Source organism: Lepus europaeus, chromosome 12 (genome assembly GCF_033115175.1).
Source record: "Lepus europaeus isolate LE1 chromosome 12, mLepTim1.pri, whole genome shotgun sequence".
Lineage (NCBI taxonomy): Eukaryota > Metazoa > Chordata > Mammalia > Lagomorpha > Leporidae > Lepus > Lepus europaeus.
In genome coordinates this window covers 11,798,344-11,821,133 of record NC_084838.1, presented here as the reverse complement: position 1 = coordinate 11,821,133, position 22,790 = coordinate 11,798,344, and the positions used below count along the sequence as shown (strand labels likewise).

The 22,790-nt window shown below is 50.0% G+C and overlaps 1 protein-coding gene across 2 annotated transcripts in view; it reads right to left on the bottom strand.

Annotated features, from left to right (window-relative positions):
• Window positions 1-22,790, bottom strand: part of TTLL11 (tubulin tyrosine ligase like 11) — a 252,085-nt gene that overhangs the window by 202,055 nt on the left and 27,240 nt on the right. The window contains exon 2 of one of the 2 annotated variants that reach the window (XM_062207628.1): window positions 1,498-1,594. The exons of the other annotated variant lie outside the window; for it this stretch is intronic. Coding sequence (XP_062063612.1) covers window positions 1,498-1,594 — 97 coding nt within the window. The remainder of the gene's footprint in view (window positions 1-1,497; window positions 1,595-22,790) is intronic. 2 annotated transcript variants of the gene reach the window in all.

Below are 22,790 nucleotides of genomic sequence, written 5' to 3'. Positions count from 1 at the left end.
GGGGGGACATTTAACACCGACAGGCTGGGCTGCCTGCACTGTATCCTTCCAAGGGAATCTAAGTCAAGTGTGGCCTACGGAAGTGACCCTGTGGGTCTGCATGCTTGGCTCGAAGCCCCCTGGTAGAAAGGGCAAAGCTATCCAGTATGTAATACACGGAGGTTGGGTTTTCTAAGATGTGTTCTCTTAAGGACACAGGGCAGAATGCCAGTAAAAAAAGGCAAATTGATTCTCCCCTTAAAATATACAAATGATAAGAAGGAACATCTTCTGTTTGGGCAACTACACACTGACTGCAACCATGTGAAACAAGAGAAGTAAGCATGGCTCAGGTGTGGGAGGAAGAATAGACGGTCCCATTGTTTGGCTAAGTGACGGGATGGGATTCAGGCTGGTGTTCCTCTTAAAAATTATTTAGGATTATATGGTTTGTGGCAAATAATAAAAGACCTGGCTTAACCAACTGTTCCCTTCTCCCTAAGCAGGGCCACCACCCTCACCACATAGCCATCAAAAATAATGGAAAATAGTAACCATGGCAGAAGGTGGTAGGGATTAGGGACACCTTAACCCACTGGCATCCTCCTTACAGGGTAAATCTCTCTGAGACCATTGCAGAGGCTGCCTTCAGCCTGTAGGACTTGGTTTGGAGACTCCTGCACTGGGTTTTTAAAAATGGCATCTCTGGGCCTGGCGCTGTGGTATTGCAAGTCAAGCCACTACCTGCAATGCCCACATCCCATGTGGGTGCCAGTTCAAGTTCCGGCTGCTCCACTTCTGATCCAGCTCCCTGCTAATGTGCCTGGGAAAGCAGCAGAAGATGGCTCAGGTCCTTGGGCCTCTGCACCCACGTGAGAGACCCGGATGGAGCTCCTGGCTTCTGCCTGGCCCAGCCCTGGATGTTGTAGCCATCTGGAGAGTCAACCAGCAGAGGGAAGATCTCTCTATGCTGCCCCCACCACCACTATAATTCTGCCTTTCAAATAAATAAAATAAATCTTTTAAAAAAGTAAAAATAAAAATGGCATCTCCAAATATGACTCTCAAAGAAAAAGGATGTCATGCCCCCTTTCTGTGGGCCATTTCTAGAATCTGTTTTTCCAGCAAGTGAAATACTCTTTTTTTTTTTCATTGAAAAAATACAGTCCGCTGATTAGACCCGCCCTTTCTCCCCTCCCTCCTCTCCGCCAGGCCATAGATAGAACACCAAAAAGTGGAAACCACGTTCTTCCGCTGGTGGAAAGGGACCCAGAGAGCCTGCATTTACAACTTCAACAGCTCATCCCCATCAGGGGCTCTGGTGCAGAGAGAATCATCTCTCTGCAGTTAACTTCCACCCCAGGGTCAGAGCAACACCACAGGGCGCGCAGAGCAGAGGTGCGATTCCCAGCCAAGAGCCCCCAGGTGTGGCTCCCCAGGTGTGGTCTGGAGTCGCTGCCACGTTCCCTCCGATTCCCCCCGAAACACCTCTGAATGCCACCCGGCCACGGCAGGTACCTGGGAACTTGTTCACTTGACCGGAGAATATGTTATTGTCATGGAATGAAACTCCGTGCCAGTAGATGTCACAAGGTAAGCGGCGGCCAAATGGGAACTAGAAGAAAGGGGGGGAAAACGAGATGAATAAAAAGAGGAGGAGGAGCCGCAGCCACACCGACCATACCCCTCGCGCCCTGGCTGACGTCACGTGACTTCACCCCCAGACTGAGCATGTCGGCATGTGTTCTTATTTATTTATTTATTTATTTGAGAGGTAGGGTTACAGACAGTGAGAAGGAGAGACAGAGACGGAGGTCTTCCATCCTCTGGTTCAGTCCCCAAATGGCCCTAATGGCCCTAATGGTCCTAATGGTCCTAATGGCCCCAATGGCCGGAGCTGTGCTGATCTGAGGCCAGGAGCTTCTTCCAGGTCTCTCATGCAGACACAGCTGCCCAAGCCCCTGGACCATCCTCTACTGCTTTCCCAGGCCATAGCAGAGAGCTGGATCGGAAGTGGAGCTGCTGGGACATCCCATCCGTATCGGATGCCAGTGCCACAGACAGAGGCTTAACCTAGTGCACCCCGGCCTGTGTTCTGATGGCCTTTCCCACTGTACCAATGGAGACCCAGAGTCAGACCCATCTGACACCACTGGCTGGGCAGCAAGCTCTCCTTTTAATCCTCATGATGACCGCATTAGAGGATTATTCCCATTGCGCTGGCTCAAAACTTGGTACTGAGGGGAGTCGTTTAACAAGCCCAGGGTCGCACAGGCTGGCGAGAAGAAGAATCGGGATTTAAATCCACATCTATCCAAATTCCCAGCCCCTACTTCCCATTCTCTGAACACTGCAACCCTTAAGCCAGCCCCAAAGGAGTAAGCTTTCAGTCTCTTCTTTCTCTCTCTCTCTCTCTCTCTCTCTTTCCTCTCTCTCTCTCTTTCTCCCTCCCTCTCCCTCTCTCTCTCCCCCCCCCCCCCCCCCGTGCCCCACAAGGGACTGATGTATCCCTGGTGTCTGCAACAGTTCCTGGAACGAATGCCGGGAAGACAGTGAATTACAGATGAACGGGCCAGGAGCCGACTTCCGACTCAAGATGAGATCACCAGAGTCCCTTCCAGGAAGGTGGGGATCAGGGCCGCCAGGCAGCCTCTGCCGATGCCCGGCCTGCAAGTGAGTGCAGCTGGAGCCGAGCTGGAGCCGAGCTGGGCGGCTGTGCACATGCACAGGCAAAGGCAGCCCTTCTGCCCAGAGACACAGCAGCAGGTGGGGTGGGAAAAGAGCATGAGCCCGCGGAGGACCGGAAACGTGAAGGGGCTGACCGCGGTTCCTGGGGCTTCCAGGTCCCAGGCCCAGACCCTCCTGAGCACGGCTGCCCCTCCAGCCCTCAGGTCCTGGTGGACAGCCTCACATCCTGGAAATACCTTTATTGTTTCCTAAAATTCTCTTCAGCACAAGCTATAGGGTTCAATGACTTGCAGGCATAAAATTCCTCACTGAGACAAAAGGGCCCATTCTTTCCATGACCTCCTGCTGCCTCTGAAATGTATTAACAAGTTCTGCATTTACGGAACATAGTTTTTAAATCTGTAACTCGGATGACCTTGTTAAGAGAGAAAAAGCAAGGACATGTTAGTTCATATTTAGAATGTGCTTGTTAAAAGTTCAGAAGAAGAGAAATGCCAACACATTAAAAAAAAAAAAAAGCATTTGATTTTTCCCATTCTAAGACTACAGTTAATCAGAATTTTTATCTGCTCCAAGTTGAGGGAGCGAAGCTCGAATGGGAGACACAGCATCACTAATGAAATGGGGGCGACTCTTTGCTTTCCAACCATTCCAAATTAAAACTAAGGCAAACAGACGCAAGCCCTTTAAATCCGTCACATTATTTCAAAGCTGTGCCAAAGGAAGGCATATGTTACACACTCTATTAGCATTAACAACTTTCATCTCTAATTTATGCCATTTCACTCATTTTCTTTGCATCCAAAGGCCTGTGAGTTATTTATTCAGTAGTCATAAATACAAAGAGATATAACACACATTATTTTCTTCCAGATGCTAAAGCTAAAACAGAGAAAGATAAAACCAGACAGGATCTTTAAAAAGCAAGCTACCAGGGGCAGCGTTTGCCCTGGCAGTCAGGATGCCTTGCTGGGGCACACACATCTCAGATTGGAGGACCTGGGTTAGAATGTCAGCTCCACTCCTCACTGCCACCCTGGGAGGCAGCAGTAATGCCTCAAGTGGTTGGGTCCCTGAGACACAAGTGGCAGGCTTGGGCTGAGTTCCCAGCTATTGGCTTCAGCATGGTCCAGCCCCAGCCATTGCTGGCACTGGGGAGTGAATCAGCAGATGGAAGTGCGCTCTCTCTGTCTCGCTCGCTCACTCTCTCTCTCTCCCCTTCTCCTTCTCTTTCTTCCTCCTCCTCCTTTTCTTCGTCTTTCTTCTTTTCTTTCCTTCTTTCTCCACCCATCAAGTAATAAAAATGTTTTTAAAAGCAGGCTGACCGGCCAGCACCACAGCTAACTAGGCTAATCCTCCACCTGCGGCGCCGGCACTCTGGGTTCTAGTCCCGGTCGGGGCACCGGATTCTGTCCTGGTTGCTCCTCTTCCAGGCCAGCTCTCTGCTGTGGCCCAGGAGGGCAGTGGAGGATGGCCCAGGTCCTTGGGCTCTGCACCCGCATGGGAGACCAGGAGGAAGCACCTGGCTCCTAGCTTCGGATCAGCGCAGTGCGCCGGCCATAGCGGCCATTTTGGGGGTGAAGCAATGGAAAAAAGAAGACCTTTCTCTCTGTTTATCTCTCTCTCTCACTGTCTAACTCTGCCTGTCCAAAAAAAAAAAAAAAAAAAAAAAAAGCTGGCTGACCAAGCAAAGTGTACAGCGGTACAGCAATAGCAGTGGCTTTGGTGCCTGTAACGAGGCCCCAACACCTGCTCCTTGTCAGCAGGCAGCCCGATCACTGTTACCTTCAGTGTCAGCCTTTAATCCTTGCACCTCACCCTCACAAATACCAACTCAACCCTCCATTCAGCAGTACCTTAGCTCACTCTGTTTAAAAAAAAAATGCCATTTCTAAAAGTTTATCTACCTACTCAGTACTTACTACGCGCCAGCCCCGTGCTTGGTGCTGGGAACACAGAACACAATTTCAGTAGCTCCTAGGATTTCGTGATACCTCTGTAAGCAGATAACGTTGCACTCAGTGGTAAAGACTGATAGTTTTTCCTCTAAGATCAGGAACAAGACAAGGCTGCCCTCTTTCACCACTTCTATTGAACATGGTATTAGAAGTTCAAGCCAGGGCAATGGGCAAGAGAAAGTAAGAGAAGGCATCCATGTTAGAAAAGAAGTAAAACTCGTTTTTTGTAGATGACATGATTCTATAGGTTAAAATCTCAAAGACTCCTCCAAAAAAATTGATTCATAGTCATAAATTAATTTGGCAAAGTTGCAGGATACAACATCCACACATAAAAATCAGTTGTATTGCTATACATTGACAATAGACAATCCAAAAAGAAAATTAAGAAAATGATTCCATTTATAGTAACATAAAAAAATACTTAGGAATTAATTTCACCATAAAGATGAAAGATTTGTGTGCTAACACTATAAAATGTTTCTTGGAGAAAGTAGACACAAATAAATGGAAAGACACACTGTTCATAGATGGGAAGACTCACTATTATTTGAGAAGTCAATACTACCCACAATGGTCCACAGATTCATGACAGTCTCTAACAAAATCCCAATGATTCTCTTTTTCCAGAAATAGAAAAATCCATCGTAAATTTCAAAGGATCCCAAGTAGTCAAAACAACAACAACAACAAAAACTTGCCAAAGAAAGACATTTCCTGATATCAAAACTTACAACACAGCTGCAGGAATCAGTGTGTAAAACAACAACGATATACAAGGACCCGGTAGGTCATAGAGATAACTATCAGAATGGCCAGAATCCAAAACATGAACCACCCCCACCCCCAAATGCTGGCAAGGTTGGAGAGCAACAGGATGTCTCGTTTATTGCTTAGGAGGGGAGGGGAATAGAAAACGTTCTGGCCACTTTGGAAGACTGTTTGGCAATCTCCTGGAAAAGTGAATATATTTTTACCCCACGATCCAGCGGCCATGCTCCTTGGGAGCTGCACAAGTGAGGTGGGAAGTTGTGTCCACACAAGCACCCGCACACCGGTGTTGACGGCGGCTCTGTTCCTAACTGTCAATCAAAACTGGGGAGCAGTCAAGACGTCCTCCACAGGTGCATGGATAAATACACCGTAGTGCATCCAGACAAGGCGATGCTTTCCAGTGCTGAAGAGAGATGAGCTGCTATGCCACAGAAGACACAGAGGAAACCTCAAAGCCTGTTACTAAAGGAAAGAAGCCGTTCTGAAAAGGCGACCTGCCGTGTGACTCCAGCTATGTGACATTTTAGAAAAGGTGAAACTATGAAGTAAAACGAGCAGTGGTTGCCAGGGGTTGCAAGGAAAGGAGAAGTGAATAGGTAGAGCAGGTTGGGGGGTAGAATAGGTAGAATAGGTTGAGGGGGGCAGTGGAACTACTGTGTATGATTCTAGAATGGTGTACACACGTCCTTATACTTTCTTCAAGGCCATGGAACATATGACATCAATAGTGAACGTTGGCCGGCGCCGTGGCTCAGTAGGCTAATCCTCCGCCTTGCGGCGCCAGCACACCAGGTTCTAGTCCCGGTCGGGGCACCGATCCTGTCCCGGTTGCCCCTCTTCCAGGCCAGCTCTCTGCTGTGGCCAGGGAGTGCAGTGGAGGATGGCCCAAGTGCTTGGGCCCTGCACCCCATGGGAGACCAGGAGAAGCACCTGGCTCCTGCCATGGGAACAGCGCGGTGCGCCAGCCGCAGCGCGCCTACGGCGGCGGCCACTGGAGGGTGAACCAACGGCAAAAAGGAAGACCTTTCTCTCTGTCTCCCTCTACTGTCCACTCTGCCTGCCAAAAAAAAAAAAAAAAATAGTGAACCTTAATGCAAACTGGATTTGGGGGAATGATGGTGTGCCAATGTATCGTCATTGACTGGAACAAAGGTGCTAATAATCTGATGCAGGTTTGATGCTGGGGAGATTATGTCCATGGAGATGAGGAAGGTGGATGGGCAATCTCTGTACCTTCCACTCAATTTTTTGCTGTGAATCTAAAACTTCTCCAAAAAATAAAAAAAATTTAAGACCAGTGTGGTACTTTCATAAAGACCCATGGAGTTAGAGAGCCCAGGAAGAAGGCCGCTCCTGTATGGCCAAATGACTTGCAACAAACAACAAGACCATCCAAGGTGGGGAGGGCATTGTTTTGATACCTGTACTGGGAAAGCTGGGTACCCACATGCAAGAGAATGAAGTCACACAAAAATTAAGCAAAAATCAACTTGAAATGGGTCAAAGGCCTAAACACCAAAGCTAAAACTATGAAAACTCTTAGAAGACACTATAGGAAAAGATCTTCCTAACGTCTGGCAATGGTTTCCTGGATACACCTGCACAAGTGTGGGTAAAAGGGAAAAAAATAGATAAGCTGAATACCAAAATTTAAGACTTTCTTTCATAAAAAGATACTGTGAACAGAGTGAAAGGGCAGCCCATGGAATTTGGGGAAAATGTTTTAAAATCATAAATTTGATAAAAAAAACTAATAATCAGAATATACTCTGGGGCCGGCACTGTGGTGTAGCAGGTAAAGTTGCTGCCTGCGGTGCCGGCATCCCATATGGGTGCCGATTCAAGTCCCAGCTGTTCCACTTCCCATCCAGCTCTCTGCTATGGCCTGGGAAAGCTGTAGAAAATGGCCCAAGTCCTTGGGCCCCTGCACCCACATGGAAGACCTGGAAGAAACTCCTGGCTTCTGGTGTGGGATGAGCGTAGCTCTGGCTGTTGCGGCCAACTGGGGAGTGAACCAGCAGATGGAAAACCTCTCCCTCTCTCTCTCTCTCCCTCTCTCACTCTTTCTCTCTGACTCTCTAAGACTCCTAAAAATTAACTACAGCAACAAAACAACCCATTGAGGGGCTGGTGCTGTGAAGCAGTGGACTAAGCCTATGGCATGGGCATCCCATATGGGTGCCAGTTTGTATTCCTGTTTCTTCTCTTCCCATTCAACTCTCTACTATGGCTTGGGAAAGCAGTAGAAGATGGCCCGAGTGCTTGGGCCCCTGCACCCACGTGGGAGACCCAGAAGCTACTGGATGCTGGCTTTGGATCGGCTCAGCTCCCGTTATTGTTGTCATCTAGGGAGTGAACCAGCAGATGGAAGACCTCTCTGTCTCTGCCTCTCTCTGTAACTCTACCTCTCAAATAAATAAATAAATCTTTAAAAAAAAAATTAAAAATGGACAAAGGTCTTGAAGATATAGCAATGGACAACAGCAAATGAAGAGATGTTCACCCTCACTAATCATTAGGGAAATGCAAATCACAATCGGGAGATCACCACTTCACACCCATTAGGATGACAATTACCAAAAACAAACAGAAGAGGAAATGACAAGTGTTGATAAGGACTTGGAGAAATCGGAATTCTATTACTCCAGGGTACAGAGAGCCACTGTGAAAAACAAAATTACTGGATCATTAGCATTCCGTGTGTAGGTGTGTATCAAGAGGACTGACAGCAGGGACTTGAGATACTTATACACCAGTGTTCCTCATAGCATCATTCACAAAAGGCAAAAGGTGGAAACAGCCCGTGTTCCCATATACAGATAACATGAAAACACACAATATGACAAATACATACAGTGAACTATTGTTCAGCAATAGTGAGCTGTTGGAGAAAAAAGGACCATAAAAGGCAAAGGGAAGGGTGTTTTAAGACCGAGGAAGTGGCGAGAGGCTGCGAAGTCATGGGAGGCGAGAAAGAACACAACCCGTACATCTAAGGCCGGGGGAGCTCCAGAACCACTTCTGCCCCTGGGGTCGCCTTCCTGTCCCCTCGGCAGCCAATAGGCTTGGGATTCGCCTGTGCTGCTGGCTATTTCACATGCAGCCCTCATCACCCTGTAACACCGCGGATTTCTAGGTCCAGGGATAACTTGACATCATCATCTCCAGTCTAACCAGTTGTCTGATGGGTCCTACGCCCGCAGGAAAGTTAGAAGCAATAATCCTGAGAGTCTCCAGGGGCACCTCCTCTCTCTTCAACTTCCAGCCGCTAAGCAAGTCCTCCAGCTTATCTCCTGGTTTATTTTAAAATTTCTCCTCCTTCCTCAATCCCTAGGTTAATCTCCCGCCTGGAGGAGGATGACATGGGCCTCCTCCCCTGCCTCCCTACCTCCAGGGCCTCCCCTTGGTCTACCTGCCACAGAGCAGTCCGTGATTTCCGACCTGGATCGGACCTTGACGCTGCTTTGCTCACAGCTCTTCAGCACCGTCCCATGGACCTGCAGGGTTGAGTGTGGCCTGAAAGGCATTTTGCAGACTCCCCTCTGCCAGTCTGTTCACCTCAAGCCCGGTCATGGTCAGGGTCACTGTCAGATGACCTTGAGCTCTACAGACACAGCACACTCCTGTTCTGTGGCCTGGGCTTCTGCATCTCAGCCCTTCTGCCTGGGCTCTCCCCATCGCCGTCTCCCCCGGGCAGTTGTGCCACCGGCTGTCTCTCCTCGGGGGCTCCTGCTGCCAATGCCCATCCAGGCCCATCCTTCCGCGTCTCGTCTGTAATTCTGTCCACTTGGCTGCTCTGTGAATACTTTGAGGGTGAGGATCACCTTATAATCATCTCTGTATCCCTAACACCAAGTCCTCCTTGCCTCACAGACTTTGCTTTTAACCTTTCTGGGGATCAGGAACTCCTTTGGGATTCTCTCCCAGAAAAGCACACACATGCACAAAGTTTTCTGCCTGACTACAGAAGATTCCAAGGCTCCTTGGAGGCCCCAGGTTGTTCAGATGCCTTCGTTAGTAACATCTGCAGTAACATTTCGTGAATGAATGAGTTCACAAACAGGAGCTATTCACATGTGTGTCTTCGGGGCCCGGTGCTGTGGTGTAGCAGGTAAAGCCACCGCCTGCAGTGCCGGCATCCCACGTGGGCACTGGTTTGAGTCCCAACTGCTCTACTTCCGATCCAGCTCTCTGCTATGGCCAGGGAATGCAGTAGAAGATGGCCCAAGCCCTTGGGCCCTCACATCTGCATGGGAGACCCAGAAGAGGCTCTTGGCTCCTGGCTTCGGATTGGCTCAGCTCCAGCTGTTTCGGCCATCTGGGGAGTGAGGCAGCTAATGGAAGACCTCTCTCTCTCTCTCTCTCTCTCTCTCTCTGCCTCTCTGTAACTCTGCCTTTCAAATAAATAAATAAATATTTTTTTAAAAAGTGTGTCATCATTATCATCAACGTTTTTATATTTCTGTATTGCTTTTCACCACATCTCTGTGCTAAACGCTTTAAGAGTCGGTAACTTCCCAAGGTCACAGAGCTGGTAAGGGCAGAGTCAGGATGAAATCCAGGTCTTCCGGATTAACCACTACACACCACTGGAACTGGTCACCGCAGCTGGATTTATTAGTCACAGGTGAACTATTACAACCAATCTACCCTCACCCTAGATGCCACCATCCTAGTCACAAAGGACGTTCCTCCCTCACAGTATGTACCTGGGTACACCCAACATCCTTCCCCTCTTGCCCAGATGGAGTTTAAAAAAAAAAAAAGAAACCTGCAAAATCTCCAGGCTCCAGCGAGAACCAAAGCTGTGAAACGTCCTTTGAGTACATCCATGCTTAAGGAACTGCCGTCCAGGGCCCTCCCCCAAAGGCCCAGGGCGGGAGTTCAGACCCCCGCCCCGTGATCTGGAGAAATGAAATTTCACAGCGAACACTGATGAAAGCACAACCCACATTTCCGCACTTGTGAATGATTTTCTCCATAAAGCTCCTTTATGAACAGAAAACCTTTCAAGTGACTGGGGATAAAAGCGGCAAATGAGCTTTGATACGGGCAAGTGTGCGTGCGATGCCGCTATGCCGCTACAGGGCAAGACTGTCCACGCTGCTGCTTTCAATGGAGGGCCCCCAGAGGACCCAAGGGGAGTATGAGAAAGGTGTGGTGGCCAAAGCACCAGCCTGGGATGAGACAGACCCCGGGCTCGAGCCTCCCCGCCCCCACCCCGTGCTCCCTCACCCAAGGACTCTGACATGGTAACTTGGCCCTCAAAACTTCAGCAGTTCATCTACATTGATAGGGAAAAGCAGCAATAAAACTGGGCCGCCCCCCCCCGGGGGGGGGGGGCTGTTATAGGGATGGTGGTCATGCACGTGGGAGCGCGCTGTAAGCCATAAATTGATGTTGGATAGGACAGGTGGTTATTTTTAGCATCCACAGAAATCACCTCGGTGAGTGTGCTAAGTAACCCCCAAGCATCGCTGGGCTGGCTCTCAGACAAGGACTCTGGGGTGCACCTGCCCTGGGGAAATCTTCCCAGAAGCCCTCAGGCAGATGGAATAGGTTTCCCTCCCATGTTTCCTCCCCTCTCTGTGGATGCTACCAGCACCGTCACCACCTTGTAGGGCATTTGTGTTCCCTGACTGCTTCCCCCACCAGAGGGCTTCTGGCTAGAGACCGGTTATCCTTCTACCTTCTCTTCCCCCTCCCAGCAGCCCCCAAGACACTCCCCAGCGAGCCCTGCCTTCTGGATTTTATATCCAGTGTGTCCTTTCTCACACTGTCACTGGCTTGTGACCAACAGCTCTGTGCCCCGATGGGAGAGGCCTGAGGCCACTCTGGACAGCAAGCCCATGGACCACACTCACCCATTTCCCAAAACCACTGTGCCCTGCTGGGCTTCTGGGCCTGTGCGGAGAAGAGGCTCCCCAGATTGCCGGGGTGCACCTTGGGCCTCAGTCCCATCATTGCCACCCACAGCACCTGCTCCTGCCCTCCCCGTCTGCCTGTTGCGTAAGCAGGCACCGGGCTGCACCCGGAGTTCCTCCACCACACGTGATTTTTCCTCTTCTGTCTTTACGTGGCCGGCCTGCGAATTTTCCAGATCTTTCTGCTCTGCTTCCTCTTGCCCTAAAACCTCACTGAAAGTGGCCGGAAGCAGAGCAGCTGCCTGCCTTCTGCTCTCAGCATTGCCTCCATCTGAATCGATCGTCCATTTCATCACTCGCCGGTTGTGCCTTCCACACGCAGCCGAGTTCTTTGCAACCTCATAACAAGGATGGGCTCTACTCCAGTTTCCAATAAGATTTTCCTCATCTCCCTCTGGGACCCATCGGCATAGCCTTCGATGTCCCTGCTTGCACGGGCATTGTGCTCAGAACCACGTAGCCAGTCTCTCAAGAGTTCCAGCTCTTCGCTGGGCTCCTCCCCTTCTGAGCCTCCCCAGAATCACCCCCAGTGCTCCACACACACACGGGCCTTTCCCACCCTGCTGCTCCACCCTCTGCCCACTTCCGCCTGTCACGCTAAGCTGTTTGCACATGTTGGGGAAGGCGGTGTTAGCAGTAGCCCCACTTCTCAGTGTCGCCTTTCTGTCTCGGTCCATTTTTGTGACTAATACCACAATAGTACAGGCTGAGTAAGCTGTTAGGGAAAGAGGCTTGCTTTGGCTCATGGCTCCAGTCTGAGGCCCAGCGGCTATGTCTGATGAGGTCCCTGTTGCTGGGAGAGCCCCAAGGTGGCACCGGGCATCACGTGGATGGCAAGACATGGGGCGCACACCAGAGAGCTGGCCAGCCTGGCTTTCACAGCAGACCCGCTCTTGGGATGACCCAGGAACCCAGCAGTCCATCCACCCGGCAATCCCAGGAATGGGTTGATCACCAAGGAAGGCAGAGCCCAGCTCTTGACAGCTCATGTGGGTTCTGAGTTTCAGAGGGTACCAGCCACATTCAAACCACACCAAGAATGACTCTCACAGGTGCTGTTTGCCGAGTACGAGAAGTTCATAGAAGGTACTCTCTACTCAGTACTTCGCTGCATGGCCTCCACTGTGCAAGTGAAGGTACACAACCCCACCGCTAATAAGCAGCAAACCCAGGATTTCAAGCCAAGTTCATCTCTGGCTGAAGATCGTGCTCTGTCAATTCCACTAAGCACAACGGTGAGCGGATGGAGTAAGCCCTGGGGTGGGGGTGGGGGGGGAACAAGCGCACACGCGGTGCAGTGGTCATTAACCCCTCAAGGAAGATGTCGCGAATTGGCTGCGAGTTGATGCTGCCTCGGCATCCATTGTTAGGCCTGCCCTGTCATGTGGAGCCTACGCCCTGTCACCTTTGGCCTACTAAAAACTTCCCCTTCCCATGTGGCTGTTTGCAAAACTTGCCTGCTGCTCATCCCACCAGGTCCAAACCCAACACACCCGACAGCTCCTGCCCATGCTAAACCCGCTGGGCAACACGGAGTCCTGTGACCAACACCCCCCTTCTCACACATCTTCAAAGTAGCCCCTTCCCTCTAAGCGATACATTTCTTCTGTTTCATGCATTTTGGCTTCACCTGGCTGTGTCTCACCCGACACACCCCTGACCCCGAGGGCTTTCCTCCCAGAGCGTGGCTCTTTGGCTTACAGTGGACAGACCGACCGCAAGGCCAAGTGAAAAGAACACATCACCATAGAAACAGTAACAGAAGAATGCAGCACAGGGAAGGCCACTTCAGACAAGGATGAGCAACGGCCCTTCACGGGTGCACCAAACACCTAGCGCCTTCTCCAGCCTAGAGAGCAAGAAAACGCTAGTGGAGACCTCGCAAATCCTGAAGGGTGTGCCCAGGTAGGGCACGAAGACATCAAAAGTAGCTGAGTCCCCTCCGGGCCTGAGAGGGGGAGGCCAGCTCACTCGTCTTGGTGGCTTACAGCTCAGCTCATGGCATTGCTGTCCCACCAGACGAGAAGAGCCAACCACCTAACAGAGGGGCCGTGGAAGATTCCAGACTCCTTTCTGCCACTGTGGTGCTGGTGGGAGACTAGTGGGTTTCCTGATGGCAGTATCTCTGGTGGGAGCAGCTCCAAGCCGGTCTCCTCCATGGCAACCTGGTTGGGTTCTTATCAGGGTAAACAATGTGTGTGTACCACCTGGCACAGTGCCTGCACATTAGCTGTTCGAAAAACCTATGCTTTCCTTCTTCTCTTTCAATCCATCCCATTACTCTTGACCAACACTTGCTGGCTGATAAGATCTCTTTTAGCCCCCTCATCCCCAGTGCCCACCTCTCTGTTCCCCAAAGGAGCTAGGGGGTGGGGGTGATTTCCCAGACTAGCCTAAGGATCAACATGCACACATGGTGTGTTCAGGGCATTAAAGCCAGGTCCATCCCAGTGGGTGGGCCCCGAACCTCTGGGGAAGGCCTGCGCTTGCATAAAAGCTCCTTGTTTGAATTGGAGAACTTGGACTTGAATCTCAGCCCTGCCCACTATTACTAAGGGCCTTGGCTTCACTGTCTGAGAAAGGTGAATAGCAAAGCCTCCCCCACTGGGGATGTTGTGAAGATGTAAAACAACCATGGGGCCTGTGTTGTGGTACAGCAGGTTAAGCCACCACTTGCAATGCCAGCATCCCACATGGGTGCTGGTTTTGAGTGCTGGCCGCTCCATGTATGAAAGCACTGTGAGATGGCCTCGGTGCTTAGGCCCCTGCCACTCACAGGAGAGACCTGGATGGAGTCCCTGGCTCCTGGCTTTGGCTTTGCCCAGCCCTAGCCATTTGCAGCCATGTGGGGAATGAACCCATGTTCGTGGACGAATGCTTGGGAATGGCCTGGAGCAGCGTAGCAGCTAAGTCAGTTCAATTAGAGGATGTTGAGCGCAGGCTTCCTGACTGTTCACTAATTCAGTCCCACGGTGAGAAAAGTAGAGACAAAGAGTGTCCAGACCTTGCTGATGGCAGAGAAAGCAGAGCTGGACCTCTACAAATCCACTTCAGGAAGACCTATCCCAAATCAAACAGGGCCACCGTGCACTGGGGACCGGGGATGAGGCTGAGGGCAGAGGCAGGGACAGACCCAGCAGTGGATTTTGCAATGATGGGGCCTGAGAGCAAGCCCAGGGGGTCTGCCAGGAAGAGGCGCAGGGAATTCAGGCAGAGGGAACAGAATGGGCGAGCAGAGCCGAGAAGATCCACGGGCCTGGAGCCACAACTCTGGGGAGGTCCCTGCGGCCCACACAGATGGTGAGGGGCTCACTGGGCCAGTGGAGGAGCTTAAACTTGATTGTGCAGGTGGCCGAAAGCCACCGGAAGTGCTCAAGCATGGCTATGCCAGACCTAGCGAGAAGGAGATGAGGGCAGACAGACTCATGGGGAAGCCAACCATGGCTGGGGAGCAGGGGGCAGGCAGGTGGTACCTCGGTCAGAAGAGGGGGTCAGGGTGGGGGGAGGCTGGAGGAGGAGAGGTCAGCAGCTACAGGCCACAGTCCCAGGGACTCCAAAACAGGAGCATTCCCATTGAACAAAGGCCCCACTGGCTCCGGTGGCTTACCAGGAACACAACACTTACTCATCCTCTAATAAAGCCAATAAATACAGACGAGGTTGGTAATTAACAACCTTTTGCTTCGCTGCAAAGGAGCAATTCCTGTGATCTATGGGGTTTCCTTTTCCTGTTCATTTCTTCGTTATTGCAAATACGCTCTTCTGGGTAAGTGTGCCACTCATTGTTCGTGGAATTAACCTCCCAGGCGCGCTGGATTTCTTATTAAATCCATTCATTATCATCCACTCCTACTGAAGCTGGAAGCGTTGCACCGAGGCCTGTCGTCCACCTCGCTCCAATATTTTGCACCTTGCACCTAATCACAGTACTTTGAATGAGACCAAAATTGTTACCGCAACAAGGCAGCTATCGGGGAGAGACTCGTGTTAGCCGGAGAAGGGAGCCTCCTCCCCGTCACGATGTCCCCTCCAGTTGTTCACTCTGGTGGCAGCTTTCCCACCCGTAAACAGTCTTTATTAGTGCTGACTATATTAGGCAAGAGGGAAAGAAAAACTTCACAAACTTCTAAAGTGATTTACCTCTTGGCTTGCAGCTTTAATTAAAATTCCAGTTTATTTAGCAAACAGCTCTGAAAAGATGAGATACCAATTTAGCACTATGTTCTTTTCCCACTTTTCCAATTCTTAAGGTCACACAAGCCATTAAACAGAGGCATTCAATGGCTCCTACTCCCTTCGGTCAGAATTCAGCCAATGGAAAGGAGAGCTGGTGTCAATGACCAATTATCGGTTAACTCCGCTACGCTCAGCCAGATCACCAACCGCGAGCTCCCTGTTCTCTCCTCCCTCACAAGCCAGTAAATTACATCAATTTGCTACCAGGCCTGAATCACACCGTGTCTTCCACATCAAAGCTTTTTATCAACTGGAATGGAAACAGAGAAAACCAGGTGTCCACTTCAGCGGCACGTTCCTCTCACCAGGAGTGGCAAACGACTTCATCCCAAATCACATCCGACACCCCTTGGGAGTCAGGTTAACCCGTTAACCAGACCAGTTAACCAGAATCCCAGGTTAATTCAGCGCTTTTCCAAGTAGCGTCTCCCATCTGAGAGCCCGTACACAGACACCATGGTTTAGCCAGTCCAAGAATTCATTCATTTATCAGGCAAGCAAGGCAGCCATACCCTTGAGGCAGGGAACACTCGGTCACCATGCTTAGGGAATGTTGAGACGTGCGGCGGAGCAGAGGGTTGGTGACAGGACCCGGAGCTAGAGAGGCGGAAACAGGATGAACAGAACAGTCTCACCTGCAAGCACTCACAGTGCCGTGGATGAGTCAAATAGATGATTGTGGTGCCTGCAGTCATCATCCGCCTGCCACTGTAGGCCTGCCCGAGAGCCAAGCTCATTGCCCACACTAGCAAATTCCCAGACAAACCTCCAGGCAACCAAGCAAGCAGCTATCACATCCCCATTTCACAGCAGAGCCAACCAAGGCTCAGAGAGGGCATCCGAGCTGACTCTTGATGAGGAAGAGGACGGTTGCCAAGAAGGCTGGGCGGGAAGGGTTCCTACAGGAGGAAGCAAACAGCACAGGAACAGGCTGGGCAAAGGGCAGCCGGAAGGAGCCTGGTCATCCTGCCCTCTCGTGGCGGTCGCTGCTAACCTGCTGGGCCTCTCGCAGCACTCACTGGCCTGCTCCAGGCTTGTTTCCCATTTGCCACCTGGGAGAGAGGTTCCATTCTGCGGTCTTACAAGGGCTTGCTCTGCCTTCCAGTCCCTGCCAAGTGCTGTCTGGGTAACGTACCCAAAGGAAAAGGCCTTCCCACTAAAGTCACGCATTCCTCCTGATCCCTAACCTAGCCTGAATTTCCCCGTGACATAGCCCTGCCATGACAGCCTCCAGTCATAGCATCACATATGAAGAAGAATGCATGTTACTGTGTCAGTAACTTCTACAGTAGTAAACACAGAGGCTACTGTTTACTGAGTTCATAGTAGGCGCTGTGTACTCAACACGTGCTATCTCAACTCACCACTCACACCATGCTATGAAACAGGTAGGTATGTTCTTTCTGTTATGCAAACAAAGAAATTGAAACACAGAGCAATTAGATGTCTTTAGTCTCTGGTTGCGCATTCAGTAAGAAGTAAGACAAGGAATACAAGGGTATTTCAGAAAGCTCACAGAAAATGGAATTAAAAGACCAAGTTTATTTTTATACAAAAAACATTTGAAATCCATACATAGTTTTATCATAATGCACACCTTCCGTGAACTCTTTTTTAGATATTTATTTATTTATTTTGAATGCAGAGAGTTACTGGTAGGCAGAGGCAGAGAGAGAGAGAGAAGGCTTCCATCCACTGATTCACTCCCCAAATAGCCGGGAGCTTCTTTCGGGGTTCCCACATGGGTACAGGTGCCCAAGGGCATGAGTCATCTTCTACTGCTTTCCCAGGCCATAGCAGAGAGCTGGATCAGAAGTGGAGCAGCCGGCTCTCAAACCAGTGCCCATATGGGATGCTGGCACTGCAAGTGGCGGCTTTACCCACTATGCCACAGCGCCAGCCTCTCCATGAACTTTTGAAAAAGCATTTGTATGTATGAAGGTACTTCAATAAGTTTGTGGAAAAATTCACAATATCTTTTAATTTCGTTTTGTGAAGCCCCTTCATAGACCTCAGGCCCTTTAAATCCTCAGTTCCCAAAAGAACTAAGCCCAGGATAAATGGAACCTGGGAGGTTCCTTTAAGCACCATACAATTTCAGTGATGATGGAGCGGATACCACCAAGGCAGATCTATGTGGGGAAAACAGACGAGAGAGGGACCAGGCTGGAGGGAATGGGCTGGGTCTGGGAGCTCTCCATGGTGCTGAACTGCTTCTGGCGTGGTGCTCTGCCTCAGGGCACCTTCCACCTGGGGACTCTGCCTGCCTGTCCACCCCTCCTGACTTCACTGCCCAGCAGAGTCACCAATGGGATAGAGTGTTGGGAACAGAAGTATACCTAGGAGAGGAAGGTAACTTTTTGAAGTACTGAGCTTAGGGGAACCAGGGGCTATCCGACTGGAGATGCCCTACAAGGGAGTGGAAATATAGGAATGGAAGTGGAGAGAAGCCCAAGCAAAGAAGGGTAGATCTGTGCTTCAGAGAGGAGTCACAGAGGAGAGAACTGAAAAATAGATGTGTGGGTTCTTGAAGTGATTACTGAGAAAGAAAAGCACAGGGCCAGAGGTGGAGAGGCGAGGGGATGTGCCCTGAGCCACCGTAGCTGGTGGGTACATACCGGCATTACATTCAAAAGTTTTCAGGAAGGACCGCTTTGACTCTGTGGATAAGTAGCCACAGGCACTCCTTGGTTCCCCAAAAAGAATACACAGGAGGTGACAACGTTTTCAAAGGAAAAATAGAATTAGTCTGCCTTAGGGTGACATGATTCAAGCTAACTGAAGTTATATCCACACTCCAAGTACAAACATCTCCTTCTAAATTGGAGAGGTCACCTGGAGTGATCCTGATCTTCTCTTTGGCCTTCAGACCACAAAACCTAATGGCTAACCTAGCAGGATATTTACAAACACACCTCTCCTCCGGTGGTAAAATATGTTCTAGAAAAGCACATTTATTATCTGGCTCCACCCCAACCTGCACCCTCTACGCCCCATCACCCATTCTTAAAAATTGTTAAGCCCCTTTATTAACTTGGTATTCCATTCAAGAAAACTATTATCTGGTGGAGACTAAAGCATAGTCCTTATGTTTATAGCAAATCATAATGCAAAGTGGCACAGGTTCTATGTGCCAGACAGCCATAGAGACATGAAACAGAACATGAAACGGGGTGGGGGAGGAGGGACTGTGGTCTGGTGGAAATCTGAAAAGCAAATTAGAATTTCCAAGCCCAGAAGCCAGCAAGATGGTCCAGGCTGGCAGAGCCCCACATGCAAAAGCAGGTGAGCATTGTAGGGCGCGATTCTAAGTTTCACCAGGGCAGGAACATCTTCATTAGCTCTATATTGCTTGGAGCCCAGCCCAGAGCATTTAGGTAATAGATGCTGGGGGAGCTGAATGGCGTATAGCCCAGTGTGGAGGGAGTGAAGCAGCACTTTGGGGCCTTGCTATAGAGCCAGAACTGAATGGAATTGGAATCCCTGAGCCTCAAAACAAATCTTAACATGAAACTGCTCAGGGGTCCAGCAAACACGTGCGGGCTTTGGTCATTCATTTCTCCTGCCAAGGGTTTGTTTCTTTCTTTCTTTCTTTCTTTCTTTCTTTTTACAGGCAGAGTGGACAGTGAGAGAGAGAGAAACAGAGAGAAAGGTCTTCCTTTTGCCTTTGGTTCACCCTCCAATGGCCGCCGCGGCCGGCGTGCTGCAGCCAGCGCACCGCACTGATCCGAGGGCAGGAACCAGGTGCTTCTCCTGGTCTCCCATGGGGTGCAGGGCCCAAGCATTTGAGCCATCCTCCACTGCACTCCGGGCCACAGCAGAGAGCTGGCCTGGAAGAGGGGCAACCGGGACAGAATCCGGCGCCCCAACCGGGACTAGAACCTGGTGTGCTGGCGCTGCTAGGAGGAGGATTAGCCTGTTGAGCCACGGCGCTGGCCTCTGCCAAGGGTTTGATGGTAACTGCATGTCCATCTCTCTCCACAGGCAAATAGGCAGCTGGGGGCAAAGAAATGTGTAGCCACCATGTGGGCCACTTCAGGGGTGTGGGGCTAGTTCCTAGCTGCAAAGAGTGTCTGCTCCACTGTTTGGCATTCTGAAGGATCCTCGGCAATTATGGCCCACACCTGATGGGAAAAGGGACTGAAGTTCATGGGTATCTTTTTTTTTTAATTTTTAATTTTTTAATTTTTTTGACAGGCAGATTTAGACAGTGAGAGAGAGAGACAGAGAGAAAGGTCTTCCTTTTCCGTTGGTTCACCCCCCAAATGGCTGCCGCTATGGCCGCTGCTACAGCTGGCGCACTGTGCTAGCATACTGTGCAGATCCGAAGCCAGGAGCCAGGTGCTTCCTCCTGGTCTCCCATGCAGGTGCAGGGCCCAAGCACTTGGGGCATCCTCTACTGCCTTCCCAGGCCACAGCAGAGAGCTGGACTGGAAAAGAACCTGGGGTGCCAGCACTGGTGTCAAAGGATTAGCCAAGTGAGCCGCGGCGCCAGCCCATGGGTATCTTTGTCAGGAGTTGGGTTCTCCTTTGTGTCTGTTGTTGAACTACACTGTTGAGTTGCAGTTTTTTACAACTTGCCACTGGCAATAACTGGCAAAAGTCACTGCCTTCACAGCTCCTAGAGATGAGAGTTGTTCTTCCTAAGTATTTAAGCAAAACCTTTTACTTTACCTAATAAACTCAAAACAAACTGGTTCATGGCCCAGCTCAGCTGACAATGACACCAGGCATTTCCCTGGTGACCAGATATGGAGGCAATCCTGTTAAGTGTGTGTTGCCCTGATGAGCTGATGTGGTTTATTAAGGCAAAGCCAGGCCACACAGGGATTCTAGTCAGTTCCCCCAGCATGCAGGTGTGTAAGCACCCTGGCACCAGCTTAAAGACCTCTTTATTTCCATCTGTGACAAGTTTAGTGCATTCGTTGTGCCTCCTGAAGAAATTGGTCCAGCTAAGTTTGTATTGGGAAAAAAAATTTATATCATGTTGCAAAGAATAGTTAGTAAAAACACTGTGTAGGATTAGCAATCAAAATTCCAAAATTCTAGCCCTGATCAATTAATTCATCCACAGGACAAATATTAGTTATCTATCAGGTACTAGTCACTGGGCTAGGGGCTGGAATATAAAGCCAAATCACCACCACACTATCTGCTGGACCTCTGCTCTGGGTTGGGCCTGGTTCCAAGCACTTCACGCTCCTGACAATCCTAGGAGGTGAGCACTATCATCATACCCACTGTATAAGTAAGGAAACTGAGGCACAGAGAGGCAAATTACTCTGCCTCGGTTTTCAACTCTGTAAGTGGCAGAGCCAGGGCACAAACCCAAACCACTCTGACCGCAGGGATTGGAAAGTTATAGCTCCAGCCCCAGAGCAGTTCAGTTTCCTGGAGGAATACACAGACATGCACGCACGTGTGCCCTTCACACATATGACCCAAACGCTTAACCTCTCCTCTTGTTGCACAAAAACGAATGCCAACTTTGTAGCCTAAGACAACCCTCACTTCCTGGCTTAAGTTCTGTAGGTCAGAAGCCCACCACAGTGTAACTGCGTTCTGTTATTCCTCGCTCAGGCTATCACAAGACTGAAATTTCAAGGTGTTGCCAGGGTTGCATTTCTCATCCAGGCTCAGGATTGTCGGCAGAATTCATCAGCTCGAAACTATAGACGGAGGTCTTTATTTTCCTTCTAGCTGTCATCCAGAGACCACAGGTGGCAAATAGAACTGGCCACAGTAGCCTGCCCTGGTGCCAGCATCCCATATGGGCGCCAGTTCAAGTCCCAGCTGCTCCACTTCCGATCCAGCTCTCTGCTGTGGCCTGGGAAAGTAGTGGAAGATGGCCCAAGTCCTTGGGCTCCTGCACCCACATAGGAGAGCTGGAAGAAGCTCCTGGCTCCTGGCTTCCGATCAGTGCAGCTCCAGAGGTTGCGGCCATCTGGGGAGTGAACTAGTGAATGGAAGATCTCTCTCTCTCTCTGTGTGTGTGTGTGTGTGGGTGTGTGCTTATGCCTCTGCCTCTCTGTAACTCTGCCTTTCAAATAAATAAAATAAATCTTTTTATTAAAAAAAAAAGACCATCTGTATTTGGTTTAGTGACTTTAAACGTAAATTGATTTTCAAAAGCTTTCACAAAAAAATGTTTAAATGTAATGTTATAAGATCTTATGGTTCCTATTTTCTTAAAACAGAAAGGCATGCTAATGCTTTTATCCCTGGTGCTCCAATTTCTTCAACAAGCTACTCTGTGCACTGGGTTGGGCAGCCAACGAACTCATCCCAGTTTGCCAAGGACTTTCCTGGGTTTAAAGCTGAAACTGGGAGCCCTTTCAGGCCCAGGCAGGCCAGGGCTGTTGGTTACCTTAGCACCGGAGTGGCTTCCGTCCGCTGGCGTACAGACAGAAGGGCCTGATGATAGCCAGTCCTCCTCGGGTACTTAAAATCCGAAGGGCAGTCACACATCCCAAAGTCATCCCGACTGGGTGGGAAAACAAAATGAAATTCTGAATTCAGCTCACCTAATCGCATTTGCCTGGCTCTCACAAAGGGTTAGCGGGACCCTTCACAAGTCAGGGTTCTCTCTTCTAAAGAACGCCAGGAAAAGAGATCCCATACAGCTACCTTTGAAACCCAGCCTACCACCTGTCATCTTTTTAAAATATTCAATTCAACCTACAATTATATCAGTTTCATTCTCAGCACCAAACTGAATAGAGAAATCTTAAAGAGATGCTATCCACAGGAAATCTGACAAAATTATGAAAGACCTGAAAATGGGTCACCAGAATAAAGTTAAAAGACTGGGGGAGGCAGTCTTTGGACTTAGAGGGGGAGAAGAACGAAGCGAAGTTCTGCAACTTTTGAGAATCTTGGAAACTTTTAGGAATCATGGGTCAAGTAACCGCCTCAAAGCCTGGGTGTGATCAACAGTCCTCAGTGGGTCCTCCACAAGAAGGCAGAGACCAGCACTTATTAGATACCCACTGTATACCGCTTGCTCTCATGCTCCCTGTTAATTGGAGGTATTTGTCTGTTTAACACGCGAGAAAAATAAGGCTGAGAGTTGACACTCAACTGCGAGGTGCTGGGCCTGCGATAATAAACACAAGAGGCGTGGCTCCTGCTTTCCCAGAACTCAGAGTCTGGTGAGGAGTGACCCTCGTACGACGGCTCAGCACCTTGGAAACCAGGGAATGCTTCTCAGAGCCAGCGCTGAAGAACAAGA